This window comes from Aulonocara sp. 'chitande type north' Nkhata Bay, linkage group LG19 (assembly GCF_057382095.1).
Source record: "Aulonocara sp. 'chitande type north' Nkhata Bay isolate Kocher_YH1m ecotype deep benthic linkage group LG19, A_spYH_male_GT1.1, whole genome shotgun sequence".
NCBI lineage: Eukaryota > Metazoa > Chordata > Actinopteri > Cichliformes > Cichlidae > Aulonocara > Aulonocara sp. 'chitande type north' Nkhata Bay.
In genome coordinates this window covers 23464024-23484686 of record NC_141362.1, presented here as the reverse complement: position 1 = coordinate 23484686, position 20663 = coordinate 23464024, and the positions used below count along the sequence as shown (strand labels likewise).

At 39.6% G+C, this 20663-nt stretch overlaps 1 protein-coding gene across 3 annotated transcripts in view; it reads right to left on the bottom strand.

Annotated features, from left to right (window-relative positions):
* LOC147307047 (nardilysin-like) overlaps positions 1 to 20663 on the bottom strand; it is a 34728-nt gene that overhangs the window by 9332 nt on the left and 4733 nt on the right. For all 3 annotated transcript variants that reach the window (XM_086273954.1, XM_086273955.1, XM_086273953.1), the window contains exons 5-18: positions 20110 to 20263; positions 17625 to 17698; positions 17392 to 17487; positions 17077 to 17199; positions 15204 to 15261; positions 14451 to 14524; positions 13338 to 13407; positions 13023 to 13100; positions 11829 to 11949; positions 3149 to 3207; positions 2653 to 2707; positions 2424 to 2528; positions 1827 to 1950; positions 1455 to 1541 (exon numbers count right to left, since the gene is read on the bottom strand). In XM_086273954.1, the coding sequence (XP_086130080.1) occupies positions 1455 to 1541; positions 1827 to 1950; positions 2424 to 2528; positions 2653 to 2707; positions 3149 to 3207; positions 11829 to 11949; positions 13023 to 13100; positions 13338 to 13407; positions 14451 to 14524; positions 15204 to 15261; positions 17077 to 17199; positions 17392 to 17487; positions 17625 to 17698; positions 20110 to 20263 (1278 nt within the window). The remainder of the gene's footprint in view (positions 1 to 1454; positions 1542 to 1826; positions 1951 to 2423; positions 2529 to 2652; positions 2708 to 3148; positions 3208 to 11828; positions 11950 to 13022; positions 13101 to 13337; positions 13408 to 14450; positions 14525 to 15203; positions 15262 to 17076; positions 17200 to 17391; positions 17488 to 17624; positions 17699 to 20109; positions 20264 to 20663) is intronic.

Below are 20663 nucleotides of genomic sequence, written 5' to 3'. Positions count from 1 at the left end.
CCACAGGCTTATGGTCAAATTAGCCTTACATGTCTGACCAAGCTGCAAGGCGTTGAGTTGCATCATGGATAACGTAGGCGTCTACAGACTGATTTGACTGATTTTTGATCAGATATGGATAGCAATATTTAACTAGTCTGGTTATCAAGATGCATCAATAATTCAATGTGATATTAAATGGAATTTAAATATGTCTGGGAAAAAAAGGTTATAAAACAAAACAAGCAGGAGACTTCTCAGAGTGTGTCCTCTAATAAAAACCAATCACAGGATGACACAGCATCCTCTTATATTTTGAGCCTTAATACAACTTAAAATCGAAGTTCAACTAAATGTACTCCCTGTACTCCCGCCATGAACAGGGAAATTAGTGATAAAGACCAATGTGGTGTTCTGTACCAGGCTGAAAGCAAGTGTATTTGTGCTCTAAAGCTGGTAACACTGTTTATGGCAGGGGTATGGAACTCCAGGCCTCGAGAGCCAATGTCCTGCAGGTTTTAGATGCGTCCTTGGTCCAACACAGCTGATTTAAATGGCTAAATTACCTCCTAAACATGTCTTGAAGTTCTCCGGAGGCCTAGTAATGAGCTAATCATTTGATTCAGGTGTGTTGACCCAAGGCCTGGAGTTCTCTAACCCTGGTTTATGGGGACTAACTTGCTTTTGAAGCCAGCCTCAAGTGGCCATTCGAGGAACTACAGTTTGTGGCACTTTAAGTTTTTCATTTTCCAACAGAAGCTGTGGCTTGATTTGTACAGAAAAACAAAGAATTTCTGCTAGACTACAACAAGAAAAGCCTGGAATAAAATAGTATTAAATACATAATTTACCACACATGAAATCAGTTAAGCTATACAAGGGTAAGCCAACAAAAACAGGACCATCTTTCCTCCGACACAGCTATTGTGATCTCTCAAACATTTTTCTCCATCTTGCGCTGTTGTCAAAATATGGGTTGAGCTAATTTAACACTCCACTTCTAAAAAGCAAAGTTTCTCTCCCCTGGACTTAAATTATAGGAGGAGGATAAACATGCTGTGCAACAACATTTAACTGCTGCTTTAATAACTGCCGAGGTAAGGGGGAGAAAACTTACTGCAAATGCTCCGAATGGGGTTTCAAATCACTCAACCTCCCCCAGAGTGAAAAATACCATCCTGACTTCACAAATTTTAGCTTGAATTAATACACCTCAGCTAGATCAGTGACTAACAAGGGAGCATTAGAAATGACAAAATACACTGACAAAAACACTCAGTTGCTCCAGGTTTGGTCAATATATCTGATTAGCTCTCCATTAATCCATCCACGAAATACCGGTAAAGTCCAAACTGCTGGAGCACATCTTGTCCAGATCATCGTATTGGACACTTTTCAGATACAGCATGCAGCAGATTAGGCCAGAAAGACCTACTTTTTTGCCCATAATGCAAAAAAGAAGTTTCTTCACCTACCAATGAACTTATTCTCTGCAGGAAGGTGGAGGTCAGCAGTAAGCTCCAGGTTTCTTGTCCACTGCTCCATCCACTCTTGCTGGATATCTGTATGAAGGTTAAACATCTATTAACACATAAGAAATACTTGCCAATTTGATTCAACTGCTGAATAAAGTGAACTCTCTACTTTTATATTTTAATTTAAATGCTTTTCCAACGCCATTGTTTGCCATATAAAAGACAGAGATAAATGCTGGCATTTCTACTGCTGGCTCTGCTTTATATGTGGCTGAATACCACCACACAAGGGAAAAAAAGACAATGTATTCACTGAACGCTTACAATGTACGAAGCAACTGCTACAGTCACAGTAAACACACACACACCCACCCTCCACGTTGTATTGTGTGCCAAACCACTTCTCCCTGAGGGGACACTGGCCCTCATGTTCTGGTGACAACAGCATCAGGTTGGCTTTCTCAGGGGTGAGGAGAGACAGAGCTGCACTGATCACCTACACACACACACACACACACACACACACACACACACACACACACACACACACACACACACACACACACACACACACACACACACAAAATCAAATCAAAAGATGTTTGCAGCACAGAGAGAGATCATATTTCCTCCCTTTCTAAAGAACATCAACATTAATGGGAGACAGTTTTAGCAGCCAAAAACAATGAGACAAAAAAAGAGAACAGGCGTTAACACAAAAAATATGCAAAGCCACAATTAGACTGTAACTTTTGATGCAAAATAACATCCACCAGCAGAAAAGAGGATCTCAGCTCTAAGAAATATATTAGAAACAAAATCATTAAAGGAGCGATGAGAAACACATCTATATTTTTCTACCTTTGAGTGACCTGTTTCATTAACATCTTTATCTAAAAAAAGGACATTTTGCATTTTAGAATAAAAGCCCTGAAAGTGGTTCACTCCCAGAACTACTGAACTACTTACTTCTGGATTGAACTCAAACATCAACTGATCTCCTGTCAGGAAGTCTTCTTTAGGGAACAGTTGCATGTTTTCACAAATGTCCTCCACGTACTCTATAGGATCAATCTGGCAAAGAGAAAATCAAAATCGAGAGGCTTTACTCACACAATCTCATTGATAATAACAATGATACATTGCTACATGTCCAAAACACGGCAACTCAGCGACTAATGAAGGCTGTTAGCCTTACTTGCTCCTGATAGTGAAACTCATTTGCTTCAATCCTCTGAATCTCTTCATATATCCTGAGTGCACAGACAGACAGAAACAAAGAATTACAACTTTTATTCACCTCATAAAATTGCTTAGACGCCACAACACCAGCACTCTCTAAGACAGAATAAGGAACATAATAATAACAAAAATAATAAGACCATAAATATACAAATAACAGCCAACCACACATATTATGTTGTCACTATCTCAAATAAAGCAGCATTTACTACAACTACACAATGAGTCAGACAATCAAACAGACAGAAAATCCATGTTGTATATTTGATTTCAAACTGAGAAATATACCTATCTTATATCTACCTATCTTAGTGAGGATATTTTTGGAAAAATGAGGACCGGTGGACCTGTGTTCACTTTTATAGACCCCATTTAAAGCACTGTTTAAGGGTTAAGATTGATTTGAAGGTGTGTGTGTGTGAGTGAGAGAGAAAGTGAGTGAAAGAAAGTGCCTTTGCAGTGGTCCAAGTGTCTGCAACATCTTCAGGTACTGGAACACGAGGCGAGTCACCTGTTAAAAGCCACAGACAAGCAAATTATTAGTGTATAACCACATTTATTGTTAGTAGAATTCCAGCAAAAAATGATTCCTTCCTTTCTGCAATCAATCGATATGGAGGTATTGTTAAGTTTTATGATCCATAACAATTACAGTGATGCCAAAAAGAAGTTGCCAATCATGTTAACTATGGTTACCTGATTATAGTCATTAGAACAGCTCTGAAAACTGAGTTGGAAAAAGTGGTTTCATTCAGAATACTAAACAGCTCAGTAATACATGTCTTGATCCCACTTTTAGAGAATCAGACATGTAAATGAAAATATCAAATCTCTGTTAAAGTAATAGTAAGAGTAAAAAAATAATTATTACCATTGAACAAAACCATTGTTCATCAGTTGTGACAAAGTAAAAAATCACTTACAATAACTTAAAATTAGTATTTTCTAACTCCAGACATCAATTTTAAAGGGGCCTTTTGATATTTTGAAATATGCATTTGCTTCCTTGCCCAGAGTTATAAAAAAGATTGATGCCTCTCTCATAGCAGTACACCAGGTATGAAGCTACTGCCAGTAACTGATTTGCTTAGCTAGCACAAAGACTGGAAAGTCCACTGGTTTCATAGTCTCGCTAATTAATACATAATATCTTCATTACAGTGGAATTATGCACCAGACTGTTTCTTGCCAAGACCAGCTACGAAGCAGACACTTTAAAAATGCAGGCAGATTTTTATGGTCTCAGTCTTGTTGCAAAATCTGATCTTTTTTCCACTAGTGTCTGTACACAGTTTGTGGCACAATCCCCAATCCTTGTGAAGACTGTACAAGTAAGAAGCAGCATGCTTATTCATGAGCATATGAGATGCAGGTGGGGTGCATTCTGTTATCTTTGAATAGCACTAGAATAGCTGTTTGTCAGTGTCCATTTTTATGCTAGTCAAGTTAGCCAGCAGTAGCCTCATAATAAATACAAAAAGAAATTGTCCTTTTTGTATTTATGGTGCTCTTTGCCTGCTATTATGTTTTACTTTTTGATTTTTATATGTGAAAAGTGCTATATAAATAAATTGTACTTACTTAAATGAGAGCTGTATGCTTTCTGTAATACTCTATGGGCTACCTAAGGCAAGCTCCAAGCAAAGTTAACCCCTTATACAAATACAGCCTTAAACCTGTGAGGGAACACTTTTCTGAACTGCAGGAGGTTTTTATTGTCGGCACCAGTTTCATATTAAGTTGGCTTGCTGTGTGTCTAACAGGAGGAGAAGGCAAGGCAAGGCAAGGCAAGGCAAGGCAAGGCAAATTTATTTGTATAGCACAATTCAACAACAAGGTGATTCAAAGTGCTTTACAGAGACATTAGAAACAAAAACAAATAAAAAGCATGATTTAAAATTAATTAAAACAAGCAAACAAACTAACTAACTAACTAAACACACACATTTCACACCTGTTCGCGCGATCTGAACCCTTATCGTAAGGGGAGCTACCAGTCCTTCTGTGGACGAGCTACTTTCTATTTTAAATTCCCTGAATTTAAAATACTCTCTAGACCCAGTCTAGACCCAGCTGGGGAGCTACCCAGAGCTCTAAACCCACTTAACAAACAAACAAACAAACAAACAAACAAAACAGTATATAAAATCAAAACAGATAAAATCAGAACAGTAGATAAAATCAGTAGTTAATGTAAGTTTTGAAATTTAAGCTTAACAAACAAACAAAACAGTATATAAAACCAAAACAGATAAAATTAGAAATAGATAAGATCAGTAGTTAGTGTAAGTTTTGAAATTTAAGCTTAAAAGTGTGGATTTGGTGCTTTATTCAAATGCAGCTGAGAACAGGTGAGTCTTCAACCTGGATTTAAATAAACTGAGTGTTTCAGCTGATCTGAGGCTTTCTGGGAGTTTGTTCCAGATATAAGGAGCATAAAAGCTGAATGCAGCTTCTCCGTGTCTGGTTCTGACTCTGGGAACTGATAAAAGACCGGATCCAGATGACCTGAGGGATCTGGATGGTTCATACTGGGTCAGCAGGTCACTGATGTATTTTGGTCCTAAACCATTCAGAGCTTTATAGGCCAGCATCAGAACTTTAAAGTCTATCCTCTGACGGACAGGTAGCCAGTGTAAAGACCTCAGAGCTGGACTGATGTGGTCCACTTTTTTGGTCTTAGTGAGGACTCGAGCAGCAGAGTTCTGAATGAGCTGTAGTTGTCTGACTGATTTTTTAGGTAGACCTGTAAAGATGCTGTTACAGTAATCAAGCCTACTAAAAATGAATGCATGGACTAGTTTTTCCAGGTCCTGTTGAGACATCAGATCTTTTATCCTTGAAATATTCTTGAGGTGATAGTAAGCTGACTTTGTTATTGTCTTAATGTGTTTTTCCAAGTTTAGGTCTGCATCCATCACTACACCCAGATTTCTCGCCTGGTTTGTGGTTTTTAGATGTATAGATTGAAGTTCTCTGGTGACCTGTAATCGTTTTTCTTTGGCGCCAAAGACTATTACTTCAGTTTTGTTTTTGTTTAGTTGGAGAAAATTGTGGCACAACCAGTCATTGATTTCCTCAATGCATTTACCAAGAGCCTGTACAGGGCCTCGGTCTCCTGGTGACATTGTGATATATATTTGTGTGTCATCTGCATAGCTGTGGTAGTTTATTTTGTTGTTCTTTATAATCTGTGCCAGTGGGAGCATGTAAATGTTAAACAGAGGGGGTCCCAAGATGGAACCTTGGGGAACTCCACATGTGATACTTGTCTGCTCAGATGTGAAGTTACCTATTGATACAAAGTATTTCCTGTTTTCTAAGTATGTTTTGAACCAGTTTAGTACAGTTCCTGAAAGACCTGCCCAGTTCTCCAGTCGTTTGAGTAATATGTTGTGGTCAACTGTATCAAATGCTGCACTGAGATCCAGTAAAACTAGGACTGACATTTTTCCACTGTCTGTATTCAGACATATGTCATTAAACACTTTTGTCAGAGCGGTTTCAGTGCTGTGGTTCTGTCTAAAACCTGACTGGAAGGCATCGTAGCAGTTATTCTGTGTTAAGAAGTAATTGAGCTGTTGAGAAACTGCTTTTTCAATGATCTTACTTAAAAACGGGAGATTTGAGATCGGCCTGTAGTTGTTCATTTGTGTCTTGTCAAGATTGTCCTTTTTCAGTATAGGTTTGATTACAGCAGTTTTTAGTAGTTCTGGAAACACACCTGACATTAAGGAAAAGTTGACGATCTGTAACAGGTCTGACTCTAAAGTCTTTGAGACCTTTTTGAAAAAACTTGTTGGCAGGACATCTAAACAGCAGGAGGAGGAGTTCAGTTGACCTAAGATGTCCTCCAGGTCTTTGCTGCTAATAGGTTGAAACTGTTTCATGGTGTTTAAACAGTTTTTTGGTGGACACAGTACATATCCTGGATCTGCTGTTGATGTTCCAACTGCTTGTCTAATCTTTTGGATTTTGTCTGTGAAGAATTTGGCAAAGTCATTGCAGGCCATGGTCGAATGAAGTTCAGCTGCCACTGGCACAGGAGGGTTTGTTAGCCTGTCAACTGTAGAAAATAAGACCCGAGCATTATGGCTGTTTTTAGTGATGATGTCAGAGAAGTAGGACCTCCTTGCATTCCTCAGTTGTAAATTATAATTGTGAAGTTTCTCTTTATAGATGTCATAATGAACCTGGAGGTTTGTTTTTCTCCATCTGCGCTCAGCTTTCCTACACTCTCTTTTTTCATTTTTCACTAGTGTGGAGTTTCTCCATGGAGACTTTTTCCTTCCAGAGATAACCTTCACCTTAATGGGAGCAATAGTGTCCATTACATTTAACATTTTTGCATTAAAGCTATTGACGAGCTCATTGACTGAACCTTTGGACAGGTCAGGTGTTAATGGGAAGACCTGGTTAAAGATCTCACTACTGTCTTCAGTTATACACCGTTTTGTGATCACTGCTGTTGATATATTTGTGTGGGCTGAGATTTTACTTTCAAAGAAAACACAGTAATGATCAGATAAGCCCACATCAGACACAGTAATGTTTGAAATGCTCAGGCTCTTGGAGATCAGTAGGTCGAGAGTGTGTCCTCTATTATGTGTGGCCTCTGTTACATGCTGAGTCAGCCCAAAGTTGCCCAGAGTGTTACTCAGGTCTTTAGTCCCTTTGTCCTGAGGGTTGTCCACATGGATGTTAAAATCCCCAACAATAATTACACAGTCGAAATCAACACAGATCACAGACAGCAGTTCACTGAGGTCATTAAAAAAGTCTGTGCAGTATTTGGGAGGCCTGTAAACATTAAGAAACACAACTTTGGATGGGGCCTTCAGCTGTAAAGCCACATATTCAAAAGACTGAAAACTTCCAGGAGATAGCTGCTTACATTGAAATGATTCATTAAATAAGACAGCAACCCCTCCTCCTCTCCTGCTCACCCTGGCCTCACTGATAAAACTGTAGTTAGGAGGGGTCGTCTCGATGAGAACAGCTCCACTGTTATTTTGGTCCAACCAAGTTTCAGTTAAAAACATAAAATCAAGGCTGTGCTCAGTGATTAAATCATTAATTAAAAATGTTTTCCCAGCTAAAGATCTAACGTTTAATAAAGCCAACTTAAGTGTTTTAGAGGCATTACTTGTCCCCTCGTGTTTGGGAGCAGTCTGTGGCACACAAGGTATGTTTACTATGTTTAATTAAAGATCTTTTAGAGTGCAGCTCTCTGTGTTTTGACCAGGCCACATGTCTCCTTCTGTCACCTAAAAGTACAGAAATTTTAAAACCTTCTAGTAAACAGGGTCCCAGCTTCTCCTAGGAAAAGTCACCACTGCCATAATCCTCGCAGCCCGGACCCTCCACACATCACACATCAGACTGCGGAGACAAAGCATGAAGGTGGTAAGGAGGAACTAAGGGGGGCGAGGCTGGGCAATGTGACTTCGATTGCTCTGTTGAGGGTGGGGCTCGGTGGCGAACCTTTGGCTGCTTTGGTGGGGGGTTTATGGGGGACAAAGAGGGATTGGGCCGGGGGGTAGATCTGAGCCCAGCATTGACCCGCTCCATCATCTCTTCAGTGAATTTCAGGTGTGGGGAGGAGGGAGAAAGGGAGGGGGAGGAGGGTGATGGGGGTGATGGCCTGTCAGGGGTTTGGGGGACTGGGGAAGATCCTGGTCCTGGTCGTTGGTGTTGTTGAGAGAGTTGGAGGCAAATAGGGACCCCTCTTCTTGCCTCTTCTTGCCTCAGATGTCTCTCCTTTCTGAGGCTCTTCCCGGGTGGGGGCAGATGGAGCTCCTCCTCAAGGTTTCTGCTGGGCTTTGTCTGTTCTTGGAGTACTGTTTGTTCTTCTTTATGAGATAACTCCTCGTTTATCTCAGCCTTGGCTCCAAGCACAGATGGATGACGTATGGAATAAAACAAGTTGAAGGTGAACAGTTTCACCCCTGACTTGTTAAAATTAAATCCATTTGCTTTAAACAGATGCCTGCGTTCCCAAAAAATATTAAAGTTGTTGATAAAATGCACTGAGTGGTCAGCACATGCTGATATAAGCCATTTATTCAGTGTAAACAGCCTGCTGAATCTCTCGTCTCCTCCTCTGACCGGCGGTACAGGTCCACTGATGAATACAGCTGCATTCAGAGAGTTTACAGTGTTTAATAATCCAATAAAGTCCCGTTTCAGAACCTCCGATTGTTGTTTGGACACATCGTTTGACCCTGTATGCAGGACAATGTTTGTCACAGTTGGATATTCATCTGCAATTTGAAGAATTCTCTCCTTCAGGATGTTGACCATATCGTTAGGAAAGCAGAGGACTTTAGTGTTCTTACCGCACATGCTTTGTACATCCTTTACAGCAGAGTCACCCACAATCAGCGTTTCAGGCCTAGCCTTTAGCTTTCCCCGTGGATTTTCAGGCCTTACTTCGCTACTTTTAGATGGATGGTTGTCCGATATAGATCCAGGGTCCTTTGATAGTGGAGCAAATCTGTTCTGCAGTTTCACATTCAGTTGGGTTTGTTGTTAACCTTCCTATTCACGGTTGTCCAGTCCTGTTTCCTCTCGTATACAGGGGTAGAAGAGCTTCTCTGTCTCGTAGGAAGTGAAGGCCAGTCGGTTTCAGAGATTTCAGCTCACTGTGCCCTGCCTGTGGTACGTCCTCCCCCTTCCAGGAGACATGATTTATGTCTTGGTTTTGCACCAAGACAGTCCAAGGGGGGATTATTGCTTGAGGATTTATAATAGTGCACAAAGTCTACTTTCTTGGTCATGTTATCTGTGCTCCTTAGCTGTGTGCTAGCTTGCTCATCGCTATTGTTTTGAGTCAAAGGCAAGGTTGTTTCATTTCCACACAGTCCATTTACCTCCACGTTTACTTCTAAGCGATGAATTTTTGTCTCCAGTGCTGCAATCTTCTGCAGGAGGCTGTGGTAGTCATCTGTGGAGAGGGAAGGCATCTTGTTGCTAGTTAGCCTAGCGGTTAGCACCTTTCTAGGCTATCGAGGCTGCTCGGTGCCCAGACGCTGTAATCAGGCTTCAGCTGTGTCTAGGCCACAGACACACGGAGCGCTGAGGATAAGGTAACTATAAAAATGTTGCTGTTTCTGTTAAGAACACTTTAGTCCTAATGATCTATAAGTGTCCAGAAGCTATCGCAGGTAAGCTCATATGGAAAAAGGGAAAAAATCAGCATAAAAATCGGTAAAAATCAATAAAAGAAGCAAAGCATTTAGAGAGCAAAGAGATGAAGCGTCCACACTCAGAAGTGGGAGACATGTCACTGGTAATCCAATGGCACACTGTAATTTTGATGTCAAGCTTGACACACTTTAGTGTCATCCACCTCGAGTCTGCTGATCCCTCTAATCAAGTCATTTTATTTAAAGAACAATTTTTTAAAGACGAGAAAAAAAAGCTAATCTATATAAGCCAAAGTCCGCATAGGTATATAACCAAGTGAGTGATAAGACTTTTGAAGGTTGTAAGGTTTCCCTTTGTAGTTAAAATTCCATTGACCAACAATGTTTAAGCAGCCTTTGTAGATAAGCAGTTCATATGAAGTTCAAAAGGACTTTATCTGCTGAAAAGGAAATCTTGAAACCATTAACTATTGTTTCACAAAAGCTTTATATTGGCCTTTTCACCATTTATAATAAGCAACAAGTCAACAGGAAAGTCTTGTCTGGATATCCCTCAAAAGTAAGCTTTTGTCGCCATAGGGCAAACTAACTGAAGGTGTTCCCAGATCCAGATCATCATGATTATGCACTTAGTTACTGGCCCTTAACAAAACGATATACATACTTTAGTACACTGGTATTACATATTCCTAATTCCATTGTTAGTCTTCCCACAAAAAAAACAGAAGACTAAAAAATGTCTAAACCTAATCTGACAGCAAGGAAAAACAAAAGTCGTGTGTAGTACTTCCATTACTACCTTCTGTTGAACCTCAGTAACTGACTGGATTGTGTAGTTGATCGACTTGTTCAGGTGTACCACCAGAAATATATCACTAACTCTTACACTTCACTTCATTTCATATTATTATCCATAAAACTCTTGTGAGTTTGTCAGTGAATTGAGAGGTTATTCTGCTATTGATCCAAATAAACAATATTCTTGAGGTTGTTTAAGTATTTATACGGAAATTACCTCAGTAACGGTGAACAGGATATTTTTCCATTGCATACTTAAGAGTACGAAATGGTCCTCTTGTCAAATTATCAGGCACTGCCTTTGTGTTAAATACAAGAGTTGCCATAGCAACTGACGCACAGTGCTTCCTTGACCTTAACTGTTGTATGCCAGCTACTTCCAGTATCTTAATAATGAAGAAAACCTGACTCTTTATGTTGGGTCTGTGTTTCCACAAACCCCGCTAATTCTAGAGACTTATTCATCATGAAGAAAACAAGACAGTCGATCGATCCATTACTTGCACAAGGGAGGCCTCGTCTGTGTCCAGCACGACAAAGAACCCCAAAATGGTGGCCTCCTCTCGCTGCCTTTTATTGACAAACTTCAAACAATAGTTTACAAAACACCTCCCCTTGCAACCCCCCTTTGGTTACAAAGACAAGGCACTGTATGTAAATGTATACACTGAGTGTGTGTGTGTGAGAGTGTGTGTGTGTGTGTGTGTGTGTGTGTGTGTGTGTGTGTTTGTTGGTCAAAGGGTCATAAAACCTAAAAGCAGGAACAACATCCTTGGTCATAAAGAGGGTAGTCTTCCCCCACACCCAATGTATGGTTTACCAAAGATAACACAGTGAAACCATACAAAGGGTAGGAAGCTCTACCAAACATCAAACAGATCTTCAAGTTAGGATGTATCTACAATAAAACCTCCCCCAGCACAGAGTGGCTGGAGAGGTGGTCAGGATCAAAGGAATGGCTTTGATCCTACTGCTTAAACTAAGACTGTACAAATTTAAGAAACACAATGACGACATTCAACAATTAGACTTAACACTTTATGATATGACAATTAATAATAAACCTTGCGTGGGAGATTGATGCTTAAACTGCTGATTAATTTAATTTGCCCAGTCCCAAGGTTTTTTTCCTTTTTATTTTGAAAGAAATGCAGAGGAAATAACAAATGTTAAGAGTTTTCTTTACCTTGTAGAAGTTTTGGAAACCCTCATCAGTTAGGGTGATGGAGATTGAAAAGATGGAGTAGGTGGTGTTTTGGTCAAAGCCAGTTTCACTGTTTCCTCCAAACAAAGCCACAGCCCAGCACCTTTGAAAATGCAACATAGAAACATAACAATAAATTACCACAAATAGGCCTTCGACTAAAGAATTACTCACTGTTGTATGCGGTAAAATGAATGAACAATAAATAGAGGGCATTCAAGACATGTCACTTGATGACTCCTGGCTGCAAACACTTCACTTTCTACTGGGTGAGTGAACAGTCACAAAAATACATGTAATATTAAATCATTCATTTGAACAGCTTACACACATTTGAGACTTGTTGGACCATAAATCAAGGTGAACACTTCAGTTGTTTAAGAGTATAAAGACATCTTTCATTCATCTGATGATGCACTTAAAGGACAAGTTTGGTTGAGAAGTCTGCTCTGTATCAGAATAGGCTACTAGGAGGAATCTAAAACCTTTCTATACTGCAGTCTTTATACTGCACTTACAAAAATGTACTATTACATGGCGTATTTCTAATGGATTTATCAATGGTAAATAATCAGCAAGAACATGGTATGATAATTTGAGGCCTCTGATCAGTAATGTTCTACAGACGGACATAGAGATCATTTCCAAATCTGACAGAGCAGGACAACATGTTCCCATTTTCAAACCCGTCTCTTGGCCCTTTTTGCTAGGATTGTCTGAATTCAATAAAAACAACCACTCCACTGCCTTTGCAGTTTGGGAATTAAGTCAAAGTACACTCAAATTTCACTGTTGTCATTTATCAACAATTGAAAGGATTATAAACACTAAATAGGAGCATTCTTTTACACTATCCAAGTGGTGCTGATGGTAAAGGGAGCATTGGATGGGCTCTTGGTAACGTGGGATGACACAAGGTTTGGTAAATCACTTCACCACTTAGCAACAAGAGGCTGAAATGCACTTGTACAGCCATATCCAGAGATGAGAACGTATGAATCACATTGTCAAGTGGGATGGCAAAGTGTATAGTATGAAGATTGGGCTCAAACACACAGGGCTGGCGCAGAGCGGGGAAAAAAGCTCATGTATACCCAGCAAATTGAAGAGCTTTTAATTGGGTTTTGGAGTGCCCTCAAATCAGAAAAACAAACAGACAGAAGCAATAACACTCACTTCTTCCTAAGCACTGAGAGGATGCTTCCTGTGCCTTCATGGCCAATCAGCCAAGAGATGTAGTGGAGAGGCTTCACTCTGACGAAAATGAAAAGTAGAAACAAAAAAACATTGATGCAATCCATCTACAATCAGGGGAAAAGCATGGTATCTTTTGACTGACCCAATTCTATATTTATATAAAGAGACATCAATGCAAATCAAATGCATGCGTGGGGAAAAAACAAAACAAAAGAATTTGATGAAATTTCTCTCAAGAGATGGAGAGCATTGTGTGACTCTATATTTGTTGTATATGTTCTGCATGGCGCTCACCTGTAGTATTTCTCCTGAGGAGGAAGAGCCCAGGTGATATTCAGTGCATGAACTTTCCCGACGGGGACAACTGTGAATGCAAACAGGTGGAGAAACACCATCAAGCACCTGAATCAAACGGACACTTGGCCTGGAGAAGTAAACCTGACATCAACAGAAAAAGCAAATGGAACCACTGATTTTTTGATTCAGAGCTCTTTCCTCTTTCTGTTACATATATTTTAAATAAAATTGCATAAAGGCAGCCTATTTTGCATGCTCTTATTTTCGTATGCTAACATTAAACTCTGCCAATTACTCCCAACTGTTCAGCCATCTAGAACACTCCGTTTCCACTATTCTTGGGTCTGTATGTCAGTGATAAATGATAACCCCATTAATGTCATCAAAATTGCTTGTCTAAGAAAGTGGATAAACTGAGCATCAGCAACAAGTCCCTGTACACAATAAAAAATATTTGTACATTCTACTCATTTTCAGTTTTAACTATGTGAAAAACTACTTTAGCAGAGTCCATGAATAAAAATATGGAGCTGGAAATGAGAACAACAAGTCCCCTTTAAAACTGCAATTTGAATCAGCTTGACAGCCTCGAGTAACTCGTCTCAGCTGACATATTACACATTCTGGTCCTCAGTGGCTCTTTTGAATACATCCGGACTCATTATAAATGTCTTATATGCATCATCACAGGGACTGAGTGAAAGCTGTTTTGGGATTAGTGTCACTTCAAGATGTGAAGTGAATTATTTCTTTGTGCTCAATAACTAGCCAGTTGGCTAATAAGCAGAGAAGCAAAGGATTTCACAGGATGTGTCCCGATCATGTCAGGGCTTCTACTGGCCCAAATGTAGAAGGCAGTAATGGATCCAATGTGCTTGTTCTAAATAAATGGTCTGAAACTGGATATGAGATTTTAAATGAGACAGTATGTTTTTATTAATGATGACAAACTACTCTGGAGACCCCGGGCTACAAGTCATTGATCTATGGAGGACCCAAAGGTCCAACTTTGAGAACCACTACTTACATAACCTGTTAGGGCTTATTTATATGTGGGAACCTGCAGTACACCAGATGTGCTTAGAGATATCCGGTAAGGTGTATCAGTACCTCTGTAGAGCTTGCTGAAAGCCGTTGTGTCAAAAGGATCCACCATATCAGAGAAATCTGGCTTGGGCAAACCACTACAAACACAAAAACAATACCATCACTTAAACAGTTCCAAGACGTAATTAAAGCGACTTCAACCCACCCTTATGTTTTAAGTAACATAGAAAACAGTTAATGGAAAAGGTTTCAAGTATAAGATTGAGGATGGATGTCTCCAATTACTGTTTACACAATCGGGGAAGTAATAGCACATTATTTCTGTCAGGCAGAGCTATAAAATCCTTTCATTCATTTAAAGCTTGATGAAAATTAATTTAGTTCATCTAAAGAAGTTAAAGTCACTTCAGGCAATTTTACAAGGATAGATGTGAGCAGGTGGAAATGTAATCCTTTAATTGAAATGAAAGCCTTAAAAACTGGAGGTTATGTGCTTTTTATGTGTGTAACAGTGACTCTGATTCACTAAAAAAAGGTTCTGCAATGACTCATAAAGCATACGGAAGCGGTGCAGCAAAAAAACACAAACATAAAAAAAAAAAAAACACTAATTCAGCTCAGCTCCGCTTTAGGGAGAAGAGATCCCTTCCAGGTGCATCATTTTGAAGAAGAAAAAAAGCATCTGAGATGAAGAAAGCGGAGAAAGAGATGGTAAAAAGGCTTGACATTTACATTTGAGCAAAGGATATTGAGACTCAATCTATATAGCGCCAGCTTCTCATCACAGCAACTGAGAGCCTCTTCTTGAATACTCACTTGTTAGGCACCTTGCTGAAGATCTCTCTGACCCACTCCTCCAGAGTGTCCAGCTTCTCTAAAGGACGCAGTGAGTGAAGGAGGATAAATTAGAGTTTGAGTGCGTTTCAATTATTCTGGCTGAAAACAACCACTTAGATTTGGGGAGAAGTCAGTGCAGTAACGATACATACTAAAATGCTTGCTTTAAAAGAAACTATGTTACAGTGTGGCTTTACATGCTTTAATTTAATGCTAAAATGTAAATGAAAATTCACGAATTTCTGTGTTTCCAACTAAATAAGGTAGAGCCTTCTTCCTTTTTAATTATTGCTAATGCAAACAAACTAAAAGCCTACATTTAGAGCTTTTACATTATTGTATAATGAGATGCAGCTTTTGTATTTTGCATTGCAGCCTTTTTTTACAAACATTTTAATGTATAGCATGGTTAATTTAATTGTGACAGCTTTTTCCTATGCATGTTTCAAATTACTAAATGGAAGTCAAAGTTGTTTTTCAAGACTAGAGTACATAATTTTAATTCAATAACAAAGGAGCAATTGTTTACAATGCTCTTCTTTATTCTTTATCCCTTCTTTTGTGCCAAGTCAACAGTCAGTTCACACTGTTGCCTCACAGCAATATGGTTACTGGTTCGAATTTGCCAGCCAGCTGGGGCCTTTCTGTGCTCTCTACGCTTCTATGAGTTCTCTCCGGGTACTCTGGCTTCCTCACACAGTCCAAAGACATGCTTGTTAACTGGTGATTCTAAATTGGTTGTAGGTTTGAATTTGAGCATGGATGGTCGTCTGTTTCTCTGTGTTGGCCCTGCAACAGGCTGGCAACCTCGCCCTATGACAGCTAGGATGAGCACCAACTCCCCCGTGACTCTGAACCAGACAAGCAGTCGAGAAAATAGATGCATGGATGGACTCTTTAATGAAACATGATGTAAAAACCAGGTAGGATTGTTCAGCTGGGCTTCAAAACAGATGTTTCCCCTTGCTGATATGGAAGCTCCTAAAAACAGCTTTTTCAGGCAACACTGATCGATATTATAAGCAAAAATCCTTTGGCCTATAGGTTGAAAAAGTTTAACCGCACTCTCCGGTCAGATGCCTGAGGTTAATTTCACCTCTGAACACAACCAGAATGATTAGTGCAATGTAGTGACATCATAATGACCTAATGCACACAGGTGCAGACATATATTACTGCACCAAGCAAGTCAAAGCGCTAGAGGTGAACAAAAAATTGAAGCGAGCAAAGAGAAAAAAAGGTGCAATTTTATGAATATTATAAAACCTATATTATAAAACCTTGCAAGGAAAGGTGTTTGCAATCATCAGCAGTTTGATGCTTCATCATTTTCCAACAGAAATGATGGTTATAAATATTTCCGGTTGTTTTACTCCAATTAGCGATCTACTATAACACCTTTGCATCCCTCTACACTGGCAGAATCTTAGACAACAAAAGAGGTGCAACAAGAGTGAATTTTACTGAGGGCGAGTAAGTGTTTCATGAGGATGGCATTTCTCAGCACCAAATGTCAACACTTCATCATTTTACTTGTATGCTGTAGTTAATTAGCTGGGTGATATTTTCTGTGAAACCAAGAAAATACATTAGATACTTTGTATGTGACTTTGTTTTGAGTAATACAGCAATTCGAGCTGATTCGGGAATGATTATCTACAGTTGGCGGAACATGGATGAAGTGGATCCTCATTTGAGATAATGATCGTCTGAATTTTTGATTAATCCACAGATTGCTTTTTCAATGAATCGGTTCATTTGGTGTATGAAATTATTGAAACAAATTACATTTCTGTCAATCTACTAATCGGCTAGTTCTTGATGCATAATAAATGGGAATGATTTTCCTGACCTTTTGACTGCACAGCCAGAGTCATGTAGTGGGCAGAGTAGTATTTCTTCCAGAAGGCACGCAGCCGCTTATACACATTGATCTTCATTCTTTTGGGCTCCTGCTTCAGTGTCTCCGCATTCCCTGGTATTGTGACAAGTTAACAATCAAGTGACAAACATAATACATGACAGAGAGGAGCCCTAACACATGCAGGGATATGAGAAGGCAGGTAAACTGGTGCAGGTTTCAGCTCTCCTGTTTGTTATTGCTGAACATACCCCAAGGAGGCCCTGCGTGTATTATTTGTCCCAGCAGTTGTTTTTACTAACTCACCCCAGCAGAACTTGCCCATAGGGTGTCCAGGTTTGGCCAGACTGCCAAATAGCATCTCCTTCCTGTGGGAGTCAGATGGCTTAGCCAGCTGGTACTCTGATAGACAGACGGAGGGACACAGGAAAAGGTAAGATGGGACAAAAAAAATGCAGAAAATGCACTAAAACACTTTATATGAACCAGGATTAATTTCTCAGAATGCAGGAGTGATGCACATAGGCACCAAGACCCACCACTGTCAACAGCCTCCACTTCCCTGTCAATGGCATCCCGAATCATTAGGGGGCAGATGAAGAACTGTGCCCACCTGAGAACAACAGGACAAAGTGGTAATGTTCAGAAGCAGACAGAGCACAGATCAGACATAAACATTTAGATGTAGATGGACGCACATGACAAACAACATCCAATATATATCCAAGTGCACACTAGAGCTGGGCGATATGAGATTTTTTCATATCACGATATGTTTTTTTCATTTCAGGCGATAACGATATCTATCACGATATAAGCCAAATAACTATATTTGTAAGATTTAAATGTGCCGTTGCTCACAAGTAAAATGTGAAATAATCAGCAGCTTGTTTTTAAATATTTATTTCCCATAATAAGTTCAACAGGGTAGATGTACTTAAGGAACATGAGACTTTTTCAGATAAATAAAGGCAAATATTGCAAACTACACAAAAGGCAGCCGCTAAAGCGTTTAAGTTTCAAAATAGAACAAATGAAACAGACTAAATTGTCAATTCCACTTAGAAACAAAATATTAATTCTAAAAATAAATCTTAGTTTGTTTTACAGAAGAACAGACAAAACTGACTAACTTTTGTCAATATCAAATAAACTGAGAACTAAAAGGAAATTCTCAATCTCTCCTTGTTGTATAGCTTAGCTTTTCAAACAGTTTTAACAGTTACTTTAGTCTGACAAAAGCCGAATGACGAATTAGCGCTTCCAGTCAGAGACTGAGGCTACGTCCACACGTACACGGGTATTTTTGAAAACTGAGATTTTCTGTTTTCGTTTTAAAAAAATAATCCCGTCCACACATAAAGGCAGAAATGAAGGAAAACGCTGCTATGAACATGCCAAAGCAGCAGGTGGCGCTAGATTCCTAACCGTGCAGAAATGTTGGCCAATCAGAAGTCTAGAAGCCTCGGTGGGAAAAAGTAAACAAAGCTGCGGCATAGAAGCAGAACCGAGTCGTATGTGTGGAGGGACAGTAACTGTGTGTATATGTAAGCATTTAAACACTGCAGAGAGTAGAATTAACAGTAACAGTATTGTAGAAATTCATTTCACCGAAACAATAACGCAGCGCACAGTGTGACGCATGCACCAGTTTATTGTATTTCCAGACTTGCTTTCAGCACAATTTACAGTGCACGCTACTCTGTTTTTTGTCAGACTTGAAATAGCCGAAATACCTTCACACTACGGAACTTCTTTGGCTCTTCCGTTCGACAATCTCTCCGGCATTGGAACCATCATCTGTTTTCTCTTCGGTCACGCTCGGTTGATTTTTCTAGTCGGCACACTCATTTCCTCCATTATGCGCTGGCTCCATTACCCGCTGGCTGCTTCCCAAACAAACACACGTGCGGCTTGGCACTTGTGCTGTGCGTAGCAAGTCACGCGACGTGACGCTGCGGCTGTGATTGGTTCAGCTCTGCGCTACTGAATTTGGATCGGCTGACCTTTTTTTTTTTTTTTTTTTTTAAAGAGGACAAGAGCGGCGAGGTCTATCGCGATAGCTTAATTTCTCTATCGAGTAAAAGTTATATCGCGATACATATCGTTATCGTTCTATCGCCCAGCTCTAGTGCACACCATGATCCACACTACATCTATCGGCCTCTGAGATCTGAATATATGACATCCAAGTTTCACTATTCTTACTTCATATCACTTACTTTATACATCCACACTGTTTAGATTGAACTAAACCCATAATTTAACTAAAACATGGAGCGACATCAGACATACCAGTGGTTTAAATGTAACTTTAAAGTTTGAAGTTATTACTAAAAGAGGATTTAGACAGAATTTAAATTCAAACTGGCAGTGTCCAAAAGCATTTCCTTCGTCTCCTACTTCCCACTATAATTACCAGGTAAATGCGTCTCTTTGATTCACCCGTTCAGTTTATGAATTCAGCTTGCTAACTAAATTTGATATGGTTAGCTGATAACTTGCCAAACCACCCTCTGATCAAAATAAGGTCATTTCTGGCAATATTTGGACACAATGGTTTAACGGCAGTCAAAACTGCAATAGTGAGGTTTCAAAATGTAGAGTCCACAAACCCATGGATGATGTCTCGGTGGCTATTTCCACAAAGCAAAAATATTAGGACTGAAGAGTAAAAGCGAGCGCTAACAGGGAATATGCCTGTAATGTGCCACACATTTTCACAATATAATCATCAGGTCTGCTAGAACTTTCCTTTGGTAAATTATGCTCTAGCATGTTAAGTGCCTTACTGTTTGGATTAGACCATAGATTTTCCCTTATAGCCTCTATGAGTCTTTGGTTTCAGTCTATTTACTAATTGTTAATTGTTCTAACTTGTCTCCGTTGCTTCATATGAGTTTATATTCTCCTTTTTCTTGTTTCTGTCTTGTGTTTACCTGTAAATCCTCACCACCTCGTAAGGATGACTGCTCGAAAAATAAGATAACAACCAAAAACGAAAAAGCCCAACTGACTCCTAACCTGTCAAGAGCCTCTTTGAAGTTTTTCCTCTGAATGTCAAACTGGAAGATGGTCCTCTCACAGTCCGTGGAGGCATTGTCGCTCCCACCGTGCTTCTTGAGGAAAGCATCAAAGCCGTTTTCTGATGGATACTTCTCACTGCCCATGAACACCACTAGGCGACAACGAAATCACAGTAAGGGTGAAAAGAGAGAAGGGATTACAAATCATCAAAAAAAAAAAAAAAGGAATCCAAAGAAAATAATCTATTAAAGCTACTTGCACGATGTGTCTTTTGTCGTTTTCTTATTTATGTGGACAATGAGACAAATGCAGACAATAACACATCACATTTCTGGCTCAGCTTTAATAGAATTTTGATAACTCTGTCTCAGATGAAGCCGCGTACATAACTCTAAATAGTGCCGGGAATATTTGGTGACAGCATGAGAAAAGGTTTCCTTTCAGAAAGATCATTTGGAAACAATGTTCAACAATCACAATTGGTAGAGGAGACAGATAGCAATTTCTCTGCTGACAGTAGCATCAATAGATTGGATTGCAATTCTGAAGTT